Source organism: Mastigoproctus giganteus, chromosome 1, assembly GCF_048544385.1.
Source record: "Mastigoproctus giganteus isolate SK-2022 chromosome 1, ASM4854438v1, whole genome shotgun sequence".
Taxonomy (NCBI): domain Eukaryota; kingdom Metazoa; phylum Arthropoda; class Arachnida; order Uropygi; family Thelyphonidae; genus Mastigoproctus; species Mastigoproctus giganteus.
The window spans coordinates 230169626-230188346 of record NC_143575.1 but is presented as its reverse complement, the minus strand read 5'-3'; the positions used below and the strand labels follow the sequence as shown (position 1 = coordinate 230188346).

Genomic DNA, 18721 nt, shown 5'->3' with positions numbered 1-18721 from the left:
AAATTTTTTCGACTGACGACTCATATTTTCGCCAATATGGGAACAAAATCATAAATTTATCTCTTTTGAAGATGAAGTGCTGCTTAATGTGAGATGCCTCGTTATAATTTTAAGTTTAGATGTTCTTGCTCTTTAAATGACCACTCTCATACCACGTGGGTTTTTCAAAAGTAAGTTTATTTAGCCGTATCCACTAAATGTACTATGCAATTATATAACGTTTCGGGAACCTTGCTGAACCCATCATCAGACTATACTTGGATATACAGTTAATAGGAACCGAGAAATATTATCCGAGAAACCTCTGAACTGTCAAAAAAAAAAAAGGTAGGAAACGATCATGCTTGACTAATATCTAAGCATATCTATTAGATCGTACTCTTTTGTTTAAAAATAATTATAATAATTTTATGAGTTTTTGAAAACTTCCGCATTTTGTAAACATATTGATGATGATTAATTATACCACTGCATAAATTTTCATTTGTATATTTCAGAAATAAGTAGTTTCATTCTTGTCTTTGTTACTGCCACCTTCATATTGTCCACCAATATGGTTACGAGTTAGAAGGTTTGATTTCCTGGTAAATGTGACAGTTGCTAAGTCCTTGACGACCTTTACATCTCTCTGATTGGACATTAAACAAAAATTCAAGTGGTTACTCGGAATAACACTCACGGAAAAGTAGGTTAATGTTCTTGGGTTGAAAGCCCAGAAAACACGTGCTGCCATTTAGTTATTTTGCGCCTTGAAGCAATAAAAAGCCACCCAAATGTCCGAAGTTAATTTATTTCATCATAACTTACTTACACTGCCATTATAATAACGATGTAATAGTAACAGTGAGACTATTTGCTAGCTGACCTGCAAGTCTCCAAAAGCGTTACCCATTAGTTTTGCTCCGGTCTATTATTCAGTAGTCGATCTTCGAATTTATTTTAAAGCTGTACCACCGAACTGTACGGGATGTTTGTATGAACAAACATATCCTATCAATATGCTAGTTCATAATCCCCAGAAGGAATCATTCCTATTAGATAGTAGAAGAAAGGAGAAGGGTTGTGGAGTCCCATGATGGTTTTGAACATTTGTCTTCAATAAACAAATTGGTAGTATCGGTGGTATTGCACTTGATTTTTAGAATTATCGATTGCTTACTACTGCATGGTAACATGTACGGTACAACGTTAAACTGACTTCAGTTGTGAATATTTAATATCACATATTTTTATAAGTTTTACGCAGATTAAACAACAATGTATGAAATTATTAACATAAAAAGTCCAATAGTAGCTCTCGTTCCAAGAGAGCTTATTTTCTTCTTGTTTATTAAGGCTGATTCTGAAAAAGCTTAGTTTCCTTTCATCGATTTGCAAGGAAATCAGGCTTTTTCTGATACTAAGTTTTTCATGGCCAATGTTTTCATTTATAGAATGTTTCATATGAGTTTGGTTAATCAGTCTACAGCCTTCATGGCTAGCACAGTTGGTATAATTACCCTTTTCCCAGGTTGGGTAGAAAAGACCCGAGTTCGAACCTCCTCAATGTTGCGATTAATTTTTTTTATGGTTATTTTTCACAAGGTGGCTGATTTGTCGGTCTCAGGCGAAAACAGCAAATCGCCCACAGAACTCACAGTTTACAACGGCCCAATATGGCCTAATTTTCTGATGCGCTCAAAAATCTCTACAATTTACTCATTTTGAATTCTCAGAGAGAATATCGAAACCGTCACATGCACTAAAAAAATGTTTTTTTCTTTACAAATTTGCTTAATTCCGACCTTAATGTCTGCTTCTAATAACCTGATATAGCCAAATATCATGTAACAGGTTCAGGTTAAACGACTATCAAATTTATTAATACTTCATGAACTATTTTTAGGCCAGTCGATTGACGCCTCCCTTTCCCCAGGATATAGTTCTTTATTCTCAAGAGAGCGATTGTTTCTAATCCACTGAATGCATACATGTTGCGAAATTACTGTATATCTCGAAATTTTTCTTAATTTATTGAAGAATAAGGGGCCAATTTATAACTTTGTTATATTGCGACCCTCTAAAATGGTAAATGAATTTGTGCGATCCCCGTATCCCCCAAAATTAAACCCCAGGGGCTCACATCTGGTGAGTATGGGCTTGGCAAACCCAGGGTCCAGCGCTAGATATCATCATCCTTCTCTTTCTTGGTGATTCCTCTCTCTCTCTCTCTCTCTCTCTCTCTCTCTCTCTCTCTCTCTCTCAGGGTAACTCGGGAATTTTTTTTGGCTAGTGCAGCATAAGCCTCAGGCTTCGTCGCATCATGTGGCCAATAATAATAATAATAAAATTAAACTAATAATTTCATTTGGGTTAAAGTTTGTGACAAGAAATAAATATACCACTTACTTTTAATAATTAAATTTTAATCTTCATATATAAAATAAAACAATATTGAAGTTTTAAAACTTTATAAAAATAATTTACATTTAAAACTCCAGGCAAAAATTTTACAAATCGACTCTCCCTTTAAAATTTTCTGGCGAACCCACGGCGGATCGCAACCTGCACTTTTAGAAACCGCTGCACTAGTCTAATTTTCAATTTACTGGATTAAAAACAAACATAGAAAATCAAGTTTAATGAAAATAAAAACATTTGAATAGTGAATGATTGAAAGAGTTGAGAAAAATAGAAATTTTATAATCAGTAATAACTCACACTAGCATCATAAAAATGGAACTGCAGTATAGTTTAGGACTGTAGGGTCTTCTACTGGACAAGTTTCACGCCTCTGTCACATCAGGTTATTCAGATGTTAGGAGAACCTTAATAACTTCTTGGGACATTGACTAAATATCACAAACAAAAAATCCCCATTATTGCTGGATTAAGAATATCAAAGAAAAAGTCTCTAATATTTAACGAGTGTCTTGTAGTAATATTCAGAACATGTGAAAATAACCTTGTAATAACTTGAAAATAGTAATTACATTATAAGGCTTAAAATGAGTGGCTTCTGTGCTCTTAAGATCATTTGATGTATTCTTTCAAGACGTTACACTATACCTGTTCATCAGTTCTATCGTGTACCACAAACGATTAACTGTTAATGATAGTAATTAGAATCAATTAGCCAGTAATAAATTTAAATATTCCCACAGTAAAACACGAGTATCAATGAGCATTTTGGCCAATAAAGAATAACTGTTATTCCATGCTAAAAATTGTTACAACAAACAAATGGCCTATTACCCTTTCAAAGGGAGTGAGAATAGAGGATATCATTAGGTTTAAAGATTATCTTATTCTTTAATAATGCCCCTTTAAGTTTTAATGCCCCTTTAAGGACTATCTATGAGACCAAACATATCTCCAAGTACACTCACTGTTCGAAAAGTTAGCTACACTCACTGGCCAAACAATTAGAAACCTTTTGAAATTGGTGTCAACGCATAATTAAATGTACGGTATGCAAATATAATTTGTCAAATCGTGTAATCAAAAGTTCCTATCAAATAAATACTGTACGCTTTTCTGGGGATTCTTAATTGATCCGTTCGTGGGGAAGACAGGTGATTTTTACGATTTTCATAAAGGTGTTTGTTGGAGCATGTTTAGCAGGAGCTACAATTAAGAAAACAAAGAAAATCACAAGTGTATCGAAAGCAATAATCTCAAAAGTATACCAGTGGAAGAAGAAAGGAGAATGCGGCAGAAATTCGGTATTCCAAGAATAAGATAGCAGGAACTTAAAGCGAATTGTGCGTCAGAATAGAGGGTCCAGTGTATAGCAAATACAAATTCAGTTTAGGAAAAGAAAGATCCATTTCCATACGAACAATGCGGCGTATATTGAAGAATCTAGGATATGATAGTTATCTAACTATAAAAAATTGAAAACTCGACTGGAGTGGTGCCGCCAACGCCAAAACTGCACTGTGGAACAGTCGAAAAAGATCATGTAGTCTGAAGAGTCTCCATTTGCACTTTTTTTGCACCAATGGTAGAGTAAATGAGTGGCATGAACCTCATGAAGTCATGCATTCAGACTGTCCCTTATCCAGCACCTAAGCGGCTGGAGGTAGTATCGTGATGTGTGATATGTTCTCCTGGTACGGACTAGATCCGTACCAACATCGTCCGCTCATACCGTTAGAAAGTCTTGTTAACTCCAATGAATATCTTTCTGTCGTATCGGACCAACTTCAGCCCGCACTGCTTAATTTTTACCCGGATTTCGATGGATTCTTTCAAGACGACAACACAACTATTCACTGTGCAAATATTGTATTATCTGAATGGTTCGAAGAATATTCCCAAGGCTTCCAACATCTACCCCCTGGCCACCTAATTTTCCAGATTTGAATCCAATTGAGAATGTTTGGGATACGTTGGAAAGGGCAGCAGGTCGGCTTTGCAGTGTTCTATCGACCAAAATACAGTAGCTGACAAATATCCTGATGGAATGATCAAATCTATAGCTAAACCGCCTCAGATACTTATCATCCATGCCACAAGACGTACGGGCTGTAATTCGAGAAAAAGGAGGCCCTACTAGATATTGAATGAAAGTTTCTAATTTTTTTTGGCCAGTGAGTGTATAGGTAGATAGCAAGACACTTCTTTATTCTTCATTCATGTTTAAGTACCCGAATAAAAACAGAATAAATGAAGACAAAAAATAATAATACTAATTACGCAGATTAAATCAAATAACTAAAAGTTACGAAGCCAAAGAACTATTTGTAGGAAGTTATCCTCTCGGTCACATCATGACAATTTAAAGAAAGTTCATTTTTAATCTGGGAAAACTATAATAGACAAAGATTGGATTATGAATGTAAAAGAAAAGATTTAACACTCACAGGGAAAGGGCGTGTAATATAAGTTACGATGACATCTAGACTAATTAAAGTTGAAAATGTAAAACTGGGCTACAGTTTATAACCTCTGGTAAAATATTGGCTTAATTACATCGAAGCGTAAACTGTAATTAACCCACGATTTAGGATACTGAAAAGAAAACTCGTTCAGTGATCAGCGAAGAACTTGATTTAGAAAGAGGTTAATGTCTCATATGCATACCACTAGTGAAAGCTCAACAAAAGTTAAGTTCGATTTCTTCTCTGAATAAATGCTGTTACAGTCTTTATTAGGTCGATGTGATCCTAACAGGTTTATTGAGCTAGTTTCAGGCGTTGTTAACACGAAGATGATTAATACTGGCCATTCAGACATATCCAGAAACATTGCAATAGAAGTTATCTATTCCAAAAACAAATAGCAATTCCTGCTTCGAAACAAAATTGAAATTGATAACCATCGATTCATTATGTCGAAAATCCCATAAACTCCTAAAGGGGGAAAACCAGATAACCACCTACAGCCTCGATGACCTCCGTTTGATTCCTAACCTTTACTACATGAACTACAAACCATACCGAATGGATCTCGTGTAGCCTGCAGAAAAGAAGGTGTTAAATATTAATAAGGAGAATATTTTACTTTGTAAAACCCTTCATCGTGACTTGATATAAGAAAGTCGTGACTTTTCGGTAATTCTACGGCATTTCGTTAAATTAATTTAAAATACAACCGCACCTGTATGCAGTATCAATGTCGGTCACTTTTCCTTGCGGCTCAGTTTCTAGGACGCACATTGGCATTGCATGGTCTCATTCCAAAAACTTGGAAAATGCCTATGACATATATTGTACATGTATTATAAAGGTGAATCTTGATCTTGCAACGAAGGTAAAATAATGAGAAGATAATCGTATTGCTAGCAAGCGAGACGTTTGGGGATGAAAAAAAACAGTCCCCCTTATTTTCATCAGAAAATTGCAATATAAATGATTATTAGCATAAGATTTAAGTTCCGGAACACGATGAATATAAAATAGAATAGTAGAGCTTAATCTATAGAACTTGATGTATTCTAATCGTGTGGGTTAATTCATGAAGTGGAAAAAATTAAAATGTGAGAAGTTAAAAACTTAGCATCGAAGTTATTTGAAGAACAGCGCAGCTCTTTGCCGTTGGTTCGTTGTGATATAAAGTACAACCATGGGCTATGAAAGTACGGTAAAAGGTTCCTTCCATCCTTTCATTTAATGCATGGTTTTAGTGCACTTTTCTCGAGATGATTTAAATGCTAAGTTTTTAACTTCTCGCATTTTAACTTTCTCTATTTCATGAATTAACCCTCATGATTAGGAGGTAAATTCCGTGAATTAAGCTTTGCTATTCCATTTTAGATTAGAAAATCGCTTATTCCGAAATTCTTTGGAAAGAGGGTAAGTGCTTCTGAACCAATCATTAAAATATGAAAAATATCTTTTGATTCCAAATAAAATCTTTCTAGGCTCTTAACAAGTACTATTCTTACTATTATGAGACTCGCTCGATGCCTACCGAAAAAAAATGCAGCTAAGGGACTAATTTGTACTTGCTTATTTTGCATTAACGACTACACTGTAGAAAAAAGTCGGCAATGGCAATCAACTCCCTAAAGTCTCACTATTCGGTTTTCAAGCTAGTGAAGCCATGACAGAAGAGTAGCTGCGTCAGTTTTCATCAGTTTAAAAGGGTCCGCATTTAAATTCACTTGACGTTAAGATTATTACTTAAAGTCTCTTGACGTTGTTAGGAATTTATTGAAGTTTTACAAGTTGAGACGGTCTCGTGGGTGGCACAGTTGATATAATGATGCAAGGAACATTTATTGGTTTTTTTTACCACAACGTTGCTGAGTTAGTCGGCCTCGGGCGAAGGTAGCATGGTTTTTTTCTCTCGGAAACCCCGGTTTCTCGTTCAGAAAACAGAAAATGAGCCGCAAACGCAGTTTACCACAGAACATGAAGTTTACAAATATATCATATATGGCCTAGCTGGTCACAGATGAAGTTAAAATAAAAAGTTAAACATTGATCATGCTTACCTCCATAATCCTTTTCGAACTCTTTTTTTTTATTTGTAAGATTGGCAGAAAATTAAAGTGAGAGGATTAGTAAAAATGCGTAGCGAAAACTTATAACACCAGATTCTAAACGTTGATATCCTATCTCCTAATTTGTCAACCCAGAGTAAAAAAAAAATTTCTCTGACAATCAGCACCACCACCACCAAGTAAGAGAGACATGAACCCGATAGGCACATTCGTTTGATCTGTGAATTTCTTCTCAGAAAACGTCCAGGCTAAGTTTCTAATACTATTGCTAACCAATTTCACTCTGCAAAAGTTAAACATTCATCAGTAAAACATAGATATAGTTGTTTTCCTACACGTAGTTCTCTATGTTCATACAGACGGTATCACCGGAAATGACATTAAAACGTAAGTGTTATTTCCTGTATCGGGCGTACCGATTGTGCTGCAATCATGAAGCAATATTGCAGCTATTTTTATGTATCATTTTGTGATTGAATTTAAGCGTTCTTCTGTTCTGCGTGACAATATAGTTTCGATAGGTCTGGACTCGATTGCTATCATAGATTGGAGGAATTTTTTGGCATCTCCAACCGGGACTGTAGTTTGCCAGCCTCAGGCGGAGCTAGTAGGGTTTCATTCGTGAGGTATTTCAGATTTTCATGAGGCCAAATGACGCATGAAAATATGCACACATATGGCCCTGTACCTGATTTAATCTCAATGCTCTTTGAAGTAATGCTTATTTTTCTTGGTCCTCTTGCGCGTGCATATTTGTGTGTGTTGTTTCCTTGATTCCAAGATGACGTTGATTTCCTCATCTCGTTTTGTATGTCGCTTATAACGACCTTCAGATTGGCTTTCTAACGTGATTGTCCGATTTTCTATATTCTGAGGATTCTTGATAGAAATCTTTTTGCTTGTGGAGTAATGATTAAGAGCCAGTTGTCTCTTCTAAGACAGGCTAGCCATCCAGTGCTTCCAGATGAAATATTTGTTACTGCTTGGTTTCTTCGTTCTATTTCTTTTGAATGCGCTGTATATACAATATTTGCTATGTGAATTGTGTAATATCGAAGTGCTTTATTTTTATATTCGTTTAATTTTGTTCTCTTTGAGTTGTAATCTCATTTAATATTCGGATTTTGGATTTTATTTTTTTTGTGGGTCGAAGGAGAGGCTGATTCCACTTTCTGCTAGATGTGCATATTACTGTACTCTTGATTTTCAGTTGCTCCTGAATTAAGTTGAATTTTTCTTGCAGTATTATAGTGCTTTTGTTTTTTGATGTTACGATTTCACTTTGAAGACGAGGTTCTATTGCCGGGAATATACAATTATCTGCTAGTTTCTTTTATATGGGCATCAAAAATACTATATGAAACAAGTATGCATGTATCAAACCAATTTGATATTTTTTGTTTATGTTTTTTTTTTATTTTTTTGAGAGTTTATTTATTATTGAAACTCATATTTAAAAATCTTCGAACTCTGATTTATATAAGTTTTAGCCGCTTTCCCTTTCTGTAAGCCCATAAACGCAGTTTAATTTACTGTTTGCCAGGTAGTAATTCAATCTTTTTTCATACCGAAGAGTTATTTCTCAGGGTTTCATTGCTTAGGCGTCTCATATAACACTTGATTACATCCAACAAATATCAGAGTGGCATTTCTATAAATGCTAGTAAACTGCGTTCGCATTCCTATGGCTTTCAAGCTATTGATCAACTGTCCATCTCACCTCTCAGATGACCTACGATGTCCGATTCCCTGACCTACATCTTGTACAGCTCTGAATACTTACAGTATATGGCTTCCTATAAACACGACGAAAGCTAATAAAACGTGATATCCGAAAGAGCAAATGATCGTGTTATCAGATGTCAAGCGATTTTAGACTAAACTAATAAAAAAATCGCTGGCTTTAATCAGCATGTTGTTCATAAAGATAATCTAATGTTCATTTGCCTCTGTTTTTACAAGAAACCAAAAGCAGTTTATGGAGAGACTACTGCAATGAATGGGGAGGATTGCCCATCCTACAGTGTTATACATGGTGATAATGGATACTACCAATTTTTAACCAATTCGCAAACTAATTCATGAAATTTGGCTGTGTATTGGTAATTATGAATGAGACCTAGTTTCACCATTTCTCCTAGATTCACTTTTTGAAGGTGACTGAAAATGTTTTGGTCATTTACCGAAGAAGGGAAGGAGATAGGCATCTGATGGAAAGGTGACACTCTCGATTTTTTAGGAACTGTATGGGCCTTACCTTACCTTCAAAAGAACATCACCAAATCTGAGACATTCTACTCCAACCTTTATGTCCGTTTTGATACTGCGAAGTTAAAATGGTATCGTAGAGAAGGTGTGCCATTGCTTCACAAGCTGCTACCACACAGATGGCAAGCAATTTGCTTTTGAAATTTTAACCCGTCCGCCATTCACTCCTGTCTTCTTCCCTTCAGATTTCTTCCTCTATCCATCCCTGAAGTTCTTTATGTATATCAAGAATTTTCCTATTGGCGACGCAATGATTTTTGCTTTCGAGTGTTTTTGATTACTGAGTAATGGTTTCGAGGGCAACCAAAGGCGTTCTACAAAAATGGCCTCCTGAAGTGTATCTATAGGAGGCAAAATATGTCTTCCTGGCTGATGGTTATGTAGAATGTGCCTGGTTTCAACCTTCTGTTACCAGGACTTGTAGTTGAATATGGATCTTTACTGAATCATCTTCTTATACAAGAAGCATTCTCTTATAGAAGTACAGAATATCATCACAGAAATGCAGAAACAAGCTACTATACTACGAATGTAGATTTTACAGATGTACAGTGTACTACAATTACAGTACTGTATATCTGTTGCAGTACAATGGTTAGGATACAGTTACAGAACAAGACGCCTAATAACATCAGAGTGGGTACTAAAAGTACAAGTATGCTGCTTAAGAGAAAAGGAAAATCAATTTCTTTCTTATTCTTTTAGTCTTATCAACTTGATTAAAAAATCTTAGCTCGCGAATGTCAAGGGCAGTTTCAAGGAGATAAAATGGGATTCATCCGCTGGCCCTAAGATTATTCAAACCACATTCTTGCTTGTCCTACTTCACTTTCTAGGAGTATTCATCGCCCAGAACATGGACGCTGAATTGTCCTTGTTTTCCAATGATGTTTAATCTCCCTCTCACCTTCCTTCCTCTTTAAAAAAAAGGAAGGCCAAATGTTTGGTTCTGTTACATGCATGTCTATGAAATATGAAATGTATAGTGGTATTTGATATTACAATGACAAATTCTATTTATTCTACAAAACAGTCATAAAATAATAATAATAAAAAAAAAAATAAAAAATTCTATGCAAAAAAATAATAATAATAAAAAAATTCTATGTATAGTTAATACCATTATATACATTCTATATTATTACTAATTTAAGAACACAACATTTAGTTTCTAAGTTAACAGCTAGTAAAGTAGAAATATAAGTTCATGAATACATCAGTCTACTGTACACTTCTAGAATTAGTAGACAAGGTGCGGATTCTTTTAAACACCTTGTCAGAAAAAGATTGGAATGCTGCAAAGTTCTTGGCATCTTGAATCAAAATATCGAGGTTGTCAATCCTAATAGGTTGAGTGCTGTTAAATAATTCTTGTCTGAAGTCGTCATAAGCCGGGCAATAAAGGAGAACATACCTCCAATCTTCTACTGCCCCACAAAAACACAAAGGGTCAGGTTTAAGTCCAAATTTACACAATTTATCCCGCAGTGAACCAGGCCCTGTAATTAAATATGACGTTGTCATGGAACGATAAAACCATCCAATAACTTCCTTATTTACAGCAAACTTTGCATCTTCAATGAACTCCCTGGTAGTGAGTCCTGTTTCACTGGATTGCCATCTGTATTTCCACTTCTCAGTGAATTTTGTCCAAAGATTACCGGTAATTTTCTCCTGCGGAATGTCCGTGGCCGGATTACTTGCAATGTCGAGGATTTGAATTGCCAAACCTTTCTTTAAGTTAGAAATCATGCCTTGGTATGCCACATAAAGGTCAATCGGAATACAACCTGAGATCACTTGTAATGCATTGGCTGATGTTGTTCTGCAGTATCTGTGTGTTGCCAATATCATCTTTCTCTGCAATGATAAAAGTCACAGTGGCCTTCACTGTGACGTGAGTAACCCTAGGAAACCATATGGCAGCCGCATATACTACAATTGGCAAGAATATAGCCTTATAATATAATGCCAAAGTTTTATGCTTTATACCCCATTCAGCTCTTGAGAGCCTAATCACATTGGCAGTAAACTTGTTAATCTTTTCAGCTAAGTTCTTTATGTTGGGGATAAAAGAAAATTTATCATCAATTAAGAGACTAAGATATTTATTTTGAGAAACATAAGGAATTTGGACATTGTTCGACGTGATCAATGTCCGAGTGTATCGAAAGCGCCCTCAAAGTCGATAAAAACAACCATCATGTATTTCTTGTCTGTAGTTTTACATAGATTCACCAAATTTCTGATGGCATCTTCAGCCGAATTGTGAATTAGAAATCATATTACTTGTAGCCAAAACCTTTTTCATTCTAGGCGCTAATAGTGTCTCATAAATATGAATATAAATGGGACTGGAAAAAAAAAAAAAACCATTGACGGCCAGGTGTTAAGAAAGACAAAGAGCAAAAACAATAGCCTAAATTAAAAGGCGCCGTGGCTTAGTTGGTTAAAGCGCCTGTCTAGTAAACAGGAGATCGTGAGTTCGAATCTCGCCGGTGCCTAGGGTAATTTTTTTCCCCAGGGGCTCACATGTGGTGAGTATAGGCTTTGCACACCCATGGTCCTGAGATAGATATCATCATTCTTCTCTTTCTTGGTGATCACCAAGAAAGAGAAGAATGATGACTCTCTCGGGGAACTCTTTTTTTTGGTTGGTGCAGCAAAAGCCTCAGGCTTCCTTGCACCATATGGCTAATAATAATAATCCCCTGCATTGGACAAAGATTGAAATACGCAAAGGTTTTAAAGCTATCGATAAGCAAGTTAGCGGACAACAGTTCTAATTAACAACAGAATTCTATTCTTAGAATAGAATTGCCATAGACCAAATCACCAATCTTAAATGTTTTGCAGTATAAGAAAAGTCATTCATAAAACTTTTTAATTTAGCATATCTAACACTTCATTTAAAGGTAATCTGGTACGCATTAAACTTTTATCGGTCACATTATACTGTTTACTGACAAAAATTGGACTTGTCGTTTATTTTGCAGATGTATTGATGTAAGTGCACATTTTGCGAATGAGCACATGCATAAAGTGAAAATTCTTGGTTCGAGAACTGCGCATCTCTTAGAACAGTTGTCACGTTGTCTTTACGCATACGATCCATCTCCATTTTCTCTTAAGTCTAAATGTGTCATCATTGCTTTTAGATATATTTTAAGTAAAAGATACTTTCATAGACAAAGAGTGTTCTGAGAGAGAAATAACCAATTTGATTTACCTTTTTAGAAAGCGTTGAGTAATACAGAAGCGAAATACCAGGTATTTGGCTTCTGTAATGAAAAATTTTTAAGGTTTTTTTTTTGTCCTAATTTGAAAAGCGTGTTTTTTTTTTTTTTTTTTTGTGAAACTCTTCAACATAGAATGACAAGGAATTATGTATTTTATTTTATATTTTAATTAAAACTAAAAGCCCATCACATGAACCTGCGCAGTGAGCATGCGAATGGCGATGCACTGTATTACAACGTAAGTCAGTGCACGGATGACTCTGTCCTTTGACTTATGTTGCTGTTGTGCTTTACAAACTCGTATCTATTGAGAACAGATGGTGAATCAGTAAACACTATTTTACTACGACTGTTTTCTTTACATACTTTAATGTATGAAATACTTCTAATAAATCTGGAAAAAAAAAATATATATATATATATACATGTATATACATATATATCTACTACCAACATGCAATGCGTGCGTAACATAAAATTGTAATGTAACTTCTAAACGAAATGGCACTATGTGGGGGGGGGGGAAGTACACCTCACTCAAACAGGATGATCCTAGTTAAAATTGGATGTCTGGTAACACTACCCTAGGTTGTTAAAACTTCAGAGAGCTAGTGTTCTGGAGATAGCATTGTTTAACTATGTCCATTATGTGTAGTATACCTATGGAAAAATTAGACGAATAAATTATAATCAGATCTTAACAGAATCCTTAATCCAAATTTATTATTGTTATTCCAAACAAGAAACAATATAATACTATCTTGTATCAGAAACATTAATATACCCTAAACTTAATATTTGCTTATTGCAAATATTATATACAGTATTAAAATTTGTAATCCCCACCTGTATGCTCACCATATTCTCGTTTTGTGATAGCTACTTCACGTGAGGCGCCGTGGCTTAGTTGGTTAAAGCGCCTGTCTAGTAAACAGGAGATCGTGAGTTCGAATCTCACCGGTGCCTATCGTGTTTTTTTTTTTTTTTTTTTTTTTCTCTAAAATGGTTGCTATTGATCACTGTTATAAATGTGGCCTGTGTTCGAATCTATAGTGCCATTCAGCAGCGTACAGATTTTGGCATTTTAGTTTAGCTACAGTAATAATTAACTTGTGAGCCTCTCTAGCTAAACATCAACTTAAAGGCCAATGTTATTATTTTTTATTTAGAACGTCATACTTAATTAAGTGATTAATAAAAATAATCAGCTGTTGAGATAACGTAAGACGTTTTTTTCACACTATAATACAGACCATAATTGAAATACTGACATTAAATATAAGGTTTGAATTGAATAACTACGGCTTCAATTTATTATTATTGAATTATGTAATTTAATAACTAATAACTTAATTTAATAACTAATTTAATAACTAATCTAATAACTAATTTAATTTAGTAATTTAATAACTAATAACTTAATTTAATAACTAATTTAATAACTAATCTAATAACTAATTTAATTTAGTAATTTAATAACTAATAACTTAATTTAATAACTAATTTAATAACTAATCTAATAACTAATTTAATTTAGTAATTTAATAACTAATTTAATTTAGTAATTTAATAACTAATTTTAATAACTAATAACCTTTGAATAACTACGGCTTCAATTTATTATTATTGAATTATGTAATTTATTACTATTTATCATTATTATTTCGGCCTGATGGGGGTTCGATCTCGTGACGGGTGCTAGTACCAAGTGCACAGGGTGGTGATTGTTATGACTGGTGTTACTGTTGGTCGAGGAACTCTCTGACTGTCCTTCAGTTTTGTGATTTTCTAGAGTGCCTTGTATTGTGTTGTGTTCTCCGAAAGACCTATTGCGGTAAGGTCTTTGGCACCATACCGGTGGTTGACACGATGATCGAGATATTCGTTACTTGTTCCATATGCCACATATCTTTGACTTCCTGTCAGGTCTGAGTACTTCCTGATCTTTTCCTCGTGGGTTTTCAGGAGGTTGCCAATTTTGGTCACCGCTATGTTAATCAGATAGGTAGCAATTTCCTTCTTGTCAATGAAGATTATATCTGGTCTGTTGTGAGGGATCGTCTTGTCCCAGTACAGCTTGTGAGTTGCGGTCTTTAGCACGGTCGGGGATTCGTACTTTAATCTAGATTCTGATGTATTATCCTGGCTACCTGGTTGTGTCTACGATGTACTCTGTCTGGGTGATCACCTAGCATCCTGCCGTGATGGGTTGGATCGTTTCTGAGACCAGGTGGCATCGTCGACATGTATCATCTGACACTCCGGGCTCCTTTCGATGTATTTTCTGTAGTTCCTGGTGTTGATTACCTGGTTTTGGATAGTGAGCATTAATCCTTCAATCTCGAGGAAGAGCTGCAGATGAGCCATGCATTGGAAACCATTTTATCCACGTAGTCTTGATGGTCATTGGAGCGTCTACCATGGAGTGTCTTCTTTGCCGCCCATCTTTCTAGCTTCGTTTGTTCCGTCCAGGCGGGAGGGGACTCCTCGCTTAGGTGAGTACGGTATGCCGCTTGTCTATCGTCCTTGTGGTCTGGTAGAGTGCTTCTGTGTTTTCTGGAAGTAATCCTTCAGGTCAGCTATCGCTGCCTTCGATGAGGCTTATCAGGCCCCTTCCTCCATCTTTCCAATTGTCAGTCTTTCCAGGCAATATGGCCTTAGTTGCTAATGCTCCTAAAAACCAAATAACTAGTCTTTCCAGACTCCACGACTTCAAGTGTTGTTGGCTGCTCTTGGTTATTATTGTCCTTATCTCTCTCATGATATCCTTCAAGTCGGTGTTAGTCCAATCTATGATCCCGAAGGAGTATGTAGCACTGGGAGTGCATTGGTGTCCATGGCTTTAATTGCGTTCCCTCCGTTCAGTTTTGCTTTGAACAGGTTTCTGAGTCTCTGATGGTATTTTTCGGACAGGAAGGCTTTGATCGCCTTGTGCACTAACTGCTGAGCCTTGTGGCGCTTCTTGTAGGCTTTCTCTATAACTGTGGCATCACTGGTTAATTGTTCCTTGCGTCCTTTGCACATCCGCCTGCATCATCTCCAGGTGTTTGTTAGTTTCTTCCCCTGTCACGGCTTTGATCTCTTTACCAGTCTGCAGCTGGTGGTTTCGGCTGACTAATTTCCCCTGATGCAATCCGCAGGTCTTGCATTTGTCTAAGCCAAATTTCATTCTGATATCATTGCTGAAGTCTTCGGTGATCTGGAGTAGTTGCTCGAGTTGTTTCTTGGTTACCACCTAGAGCTTGATGTCATCCATGTCTCAGGTGGGAGAGGGTGTACAGGTTTTTCCTTCCTTCCTTCTTTGAAGTGATATACATATTGTACTTGTTGTTGTTGAGCATGGTGGATAGGGGGTTGAGTGCTAGACTAGTTTATTGTTATTATTAAAATTTATTACTATTACACAGGTCTCTCAGCATGATGGAGACACGATCTCCTCCCCCAAAGCGGGGCCGGAACCCGGGTCGGTAGTCCAGTGTCGTAACCACTGGGCTATCGCGCCCCCTTTATTATTATTATTATTATCTCTCTATACATTAAAAAAGTTTTCCTCCTAGTGACATTTATTCGAGCCAATGGGAGAAGAGAGCGAGGCAATTACGTCACTAAAAATGCAATTAATTATTGACAACTGCATCCATAACGTTCATCAACCTCGTGCACGTGCTTCGCTGTCTAACATTTGATGTTCCATTGTAACGTTTTTTGTATATTAATGAATATTATATATTTGTAAATATTTTAAATATTTGTATAGTTTGTAAATATTTTAGTTAAATATTTTAGTCCTGCTCTTTCGGATGCAACAATATTCCTCATGCATTATGGGAACTGAAGCAAAAGGCTTTTTCTAAGTGACCTGTGTAAACACAAGTAAATAATTACAGAGTGATATTTATTCGACCTTGAGAATGCCGCGCACTACAAATGCACAGGCAAATAATTACATAGGTCATTTCCTGATTAGATATCGATCATAGTGACAGTGTTTTTTGTTTGGCGGCACCTCCTCGTTTTTACTCTGTGTAGAATACAATACTGTACTCTACATAAGGCCAAGTGTGTGTTAGTGTCTTTTGTGAAGTATTAGTGTGGGTTGTGTTGTTCCTCTGGTCACTTAGCCTGAGGGCCTGCGGAGAGCCACTGCGATGCCCAGTTTCAACCACGGCCCTGGGGAGGCAGGCCAGGACACATTAGGAGAGAAAAAAGCTCTGGCAGGGTGAACCCTGCGGTAGCCTAGGCATCCAAGGAGAGCCAAAAAAAAAAAAAAAAAAAAAAAAGGAAAAAATTTTTTTTTGGAAAGGGGATAATGGAGAGATAGGAAGAGGGTGGGATAAAAGGGGTAGAGAACAGAGGGAGCAGTAGTTGAGGCACTTGTCTGATTTAAAAGTGGAGATAGTAAGGTGACCCCTGGTACAGGACGCCCATCATGGTCCAGAGGGTGGGGGTTGAAAGTGGATGGTGCAGTCAGCTACCAGGCAAAAGGGGGGTAGGGTTCACACAGGGTGGGGAAGGGGATTTGTAGGGGAAACTCAACCACCCCAGGTGGTAAGAATAAAAGCACATAGGGAAAGAGATTCATATGGTGGAGCGTGCTTTTTGCAGCTCTGTCCCACACTGCCCTGGGGGTTACCCTAATGGCCAATGTCAGCATCCCACACCATGCCAGCTAGGAAAAGCTACAGCATGGTGTCAGCTTGAATAACCGTGAGGCCTCTGAGGGCCTGCATAACCATCAGTCTGTCTGGTGAAGAGGCTAAGATAGAACATGCAATTAATAATAACTTTCATTCACTCAACATTCACACAATTTTACTTTTTAAATTTTTTTCTTCCACTTTCTATTTTCTTTTATATATTAGATTAGATATCGATCAGTGCGTTTCGACAGCGGGTTGGGGGTCTCTAGTACGGCCTGGGATTCGTATTTGTAATACGTTACACTTTCTTTGATCAATTAGACCAATCTTTTACGTAGAAAAGATTTGACTTACTCCGTCATACCTCTACATGTTATGTAGTAAAGCGTGCGCGGGGGTTGGCGAGCAGAGAGAGCAGGGGGTGGAGCCCCCTAGTTATTATTATTAATATTATTATTTAATTCTGTAATTTAGTCTTTTTATTTTGAAATAATGATTGCACTGCATTTTATCGTTCTGTATTGTTATTATTATTTACATATTTTTTATTATTTTTTTCATAGATGGATGATATGTATCGAACCTATCCAGTCGATATGCAGGAATGGGAAACAATGCTAAGGAGAAAAGTTGTGCGTAAACGCCGAAAGAGGGCGTTACATATGATTGGAATGGCTATTGGAATTATAATCGTTGTGGGAGTAGCTATTACTGTTACTTTTTTGATGTTGAGACGTCAACGTTGATAATTCATTACGTGCAAAAGAAAATATTACACGGAAAGTGTCATGTAACTAATTTTCTAAGGGGAAACGTGCTGTTAAAAACGAGATATATAAAAAAAAAATCATAAATACAGGGTATTTGCAAGAAGAAGAATGGAGCTGACGAAAGGGGCCCTCTGGCGACGTAATCGAGAAGTAAACTTGTAGAAGCTGGGCTATGGCATAATAGTCTGTGCTCTGAGTTGTTCAGTTGATTAGAATTTCACGAAATGAGACATTTGAGTCACAATGTAAACGGTACTGTCGAGTTTATAATTTACATTGTGTGTATACAATTCTGCTCCCGATAAACAAGAACATTTACATGCCAAATAAACTTTTAGACAATATAAATCAATACAAAGAACCACCATATATTTCCAATCAGCTGTCGACGAATTTTTCAATATTTATCTGACAATCTATTGGCACTATAACTAACATGATATACACATCGCATTTTATGCAATGCAAATTTGTATAAGCGTATATTTTATCATTTATTTTACTATTAATCATTTAATAGTAGTTTTTCCCCATCTTGAAATGTGCATTCAGTACTGAAATGCCTAATTTGCTCTGTAGGTGAAGAACGTTGCCTTTCTAAATCGATTACTTACGTTATAAAAGTAACAACACAATAAGCTAATTTATATTTGGTAGTCCTCAGATAACGAGAGTGATGTGTTTAAATATTAATATTCAACTAACAAAGGATTAAACGCGTTTTAGGGCTTATGCCTCAAAGAGCTAACAAAAGATTTAATGGAATTAAGATAGTACATTAAGTTTATGTTCTAGTTTAATAAATTAATGAAGCTCTGAATCCGATGAATACATTTCGAGCTCAAAATACGTATTATTACAACAAGAAATCAC

The 18721-nt window shown here is 36.2% G+C and overlaps 1 protein-coding gene and 2 non-coding genes across 5 annotated transcripts in view; all 3 read left to right on the top strand.

Annotated features, from left to right (window-relative positions):
• Window positions 1-18207, top strand: part of LOC150091582 (uncharacterized) — a 110774-nt gene extending 92567 nt beyond the window's left edge. For all 3 annotated transcript variants that reach the window (XM_090384672.1, XM_090384664.1, XM_090384681.1), the window contains exon 3: window positions 17642-18207. In XM_090384672.1, coding sequence (XP_090240798.1) covers window positions 17642-17824 — 183 coding nt within the window. In that variant the 3' untranslated portion in view covers window positions 17825-18207. The remainder of the gene's footprint in view (window positions 1-17641) is intronic.
• TRNAT-AGU (transfer RNA threonine (anticodon AGU)) lies at window positions 11630-11703 on the top strand. The gene has a single exon. It is a non-coding gene; the product is annotated as a tRNA-Thr (tRNA).
• Window positions 13331-13404, top strand: TRNAT-AGU (transfer RNA threonine (anticodon AGU)). Its single transcript has one exon. It is a non-coding gene; the product is annotated as a tRNA-Thr (tRNA).
• Window positions 18208-18721: the final 514 nt, after the last annotated feature.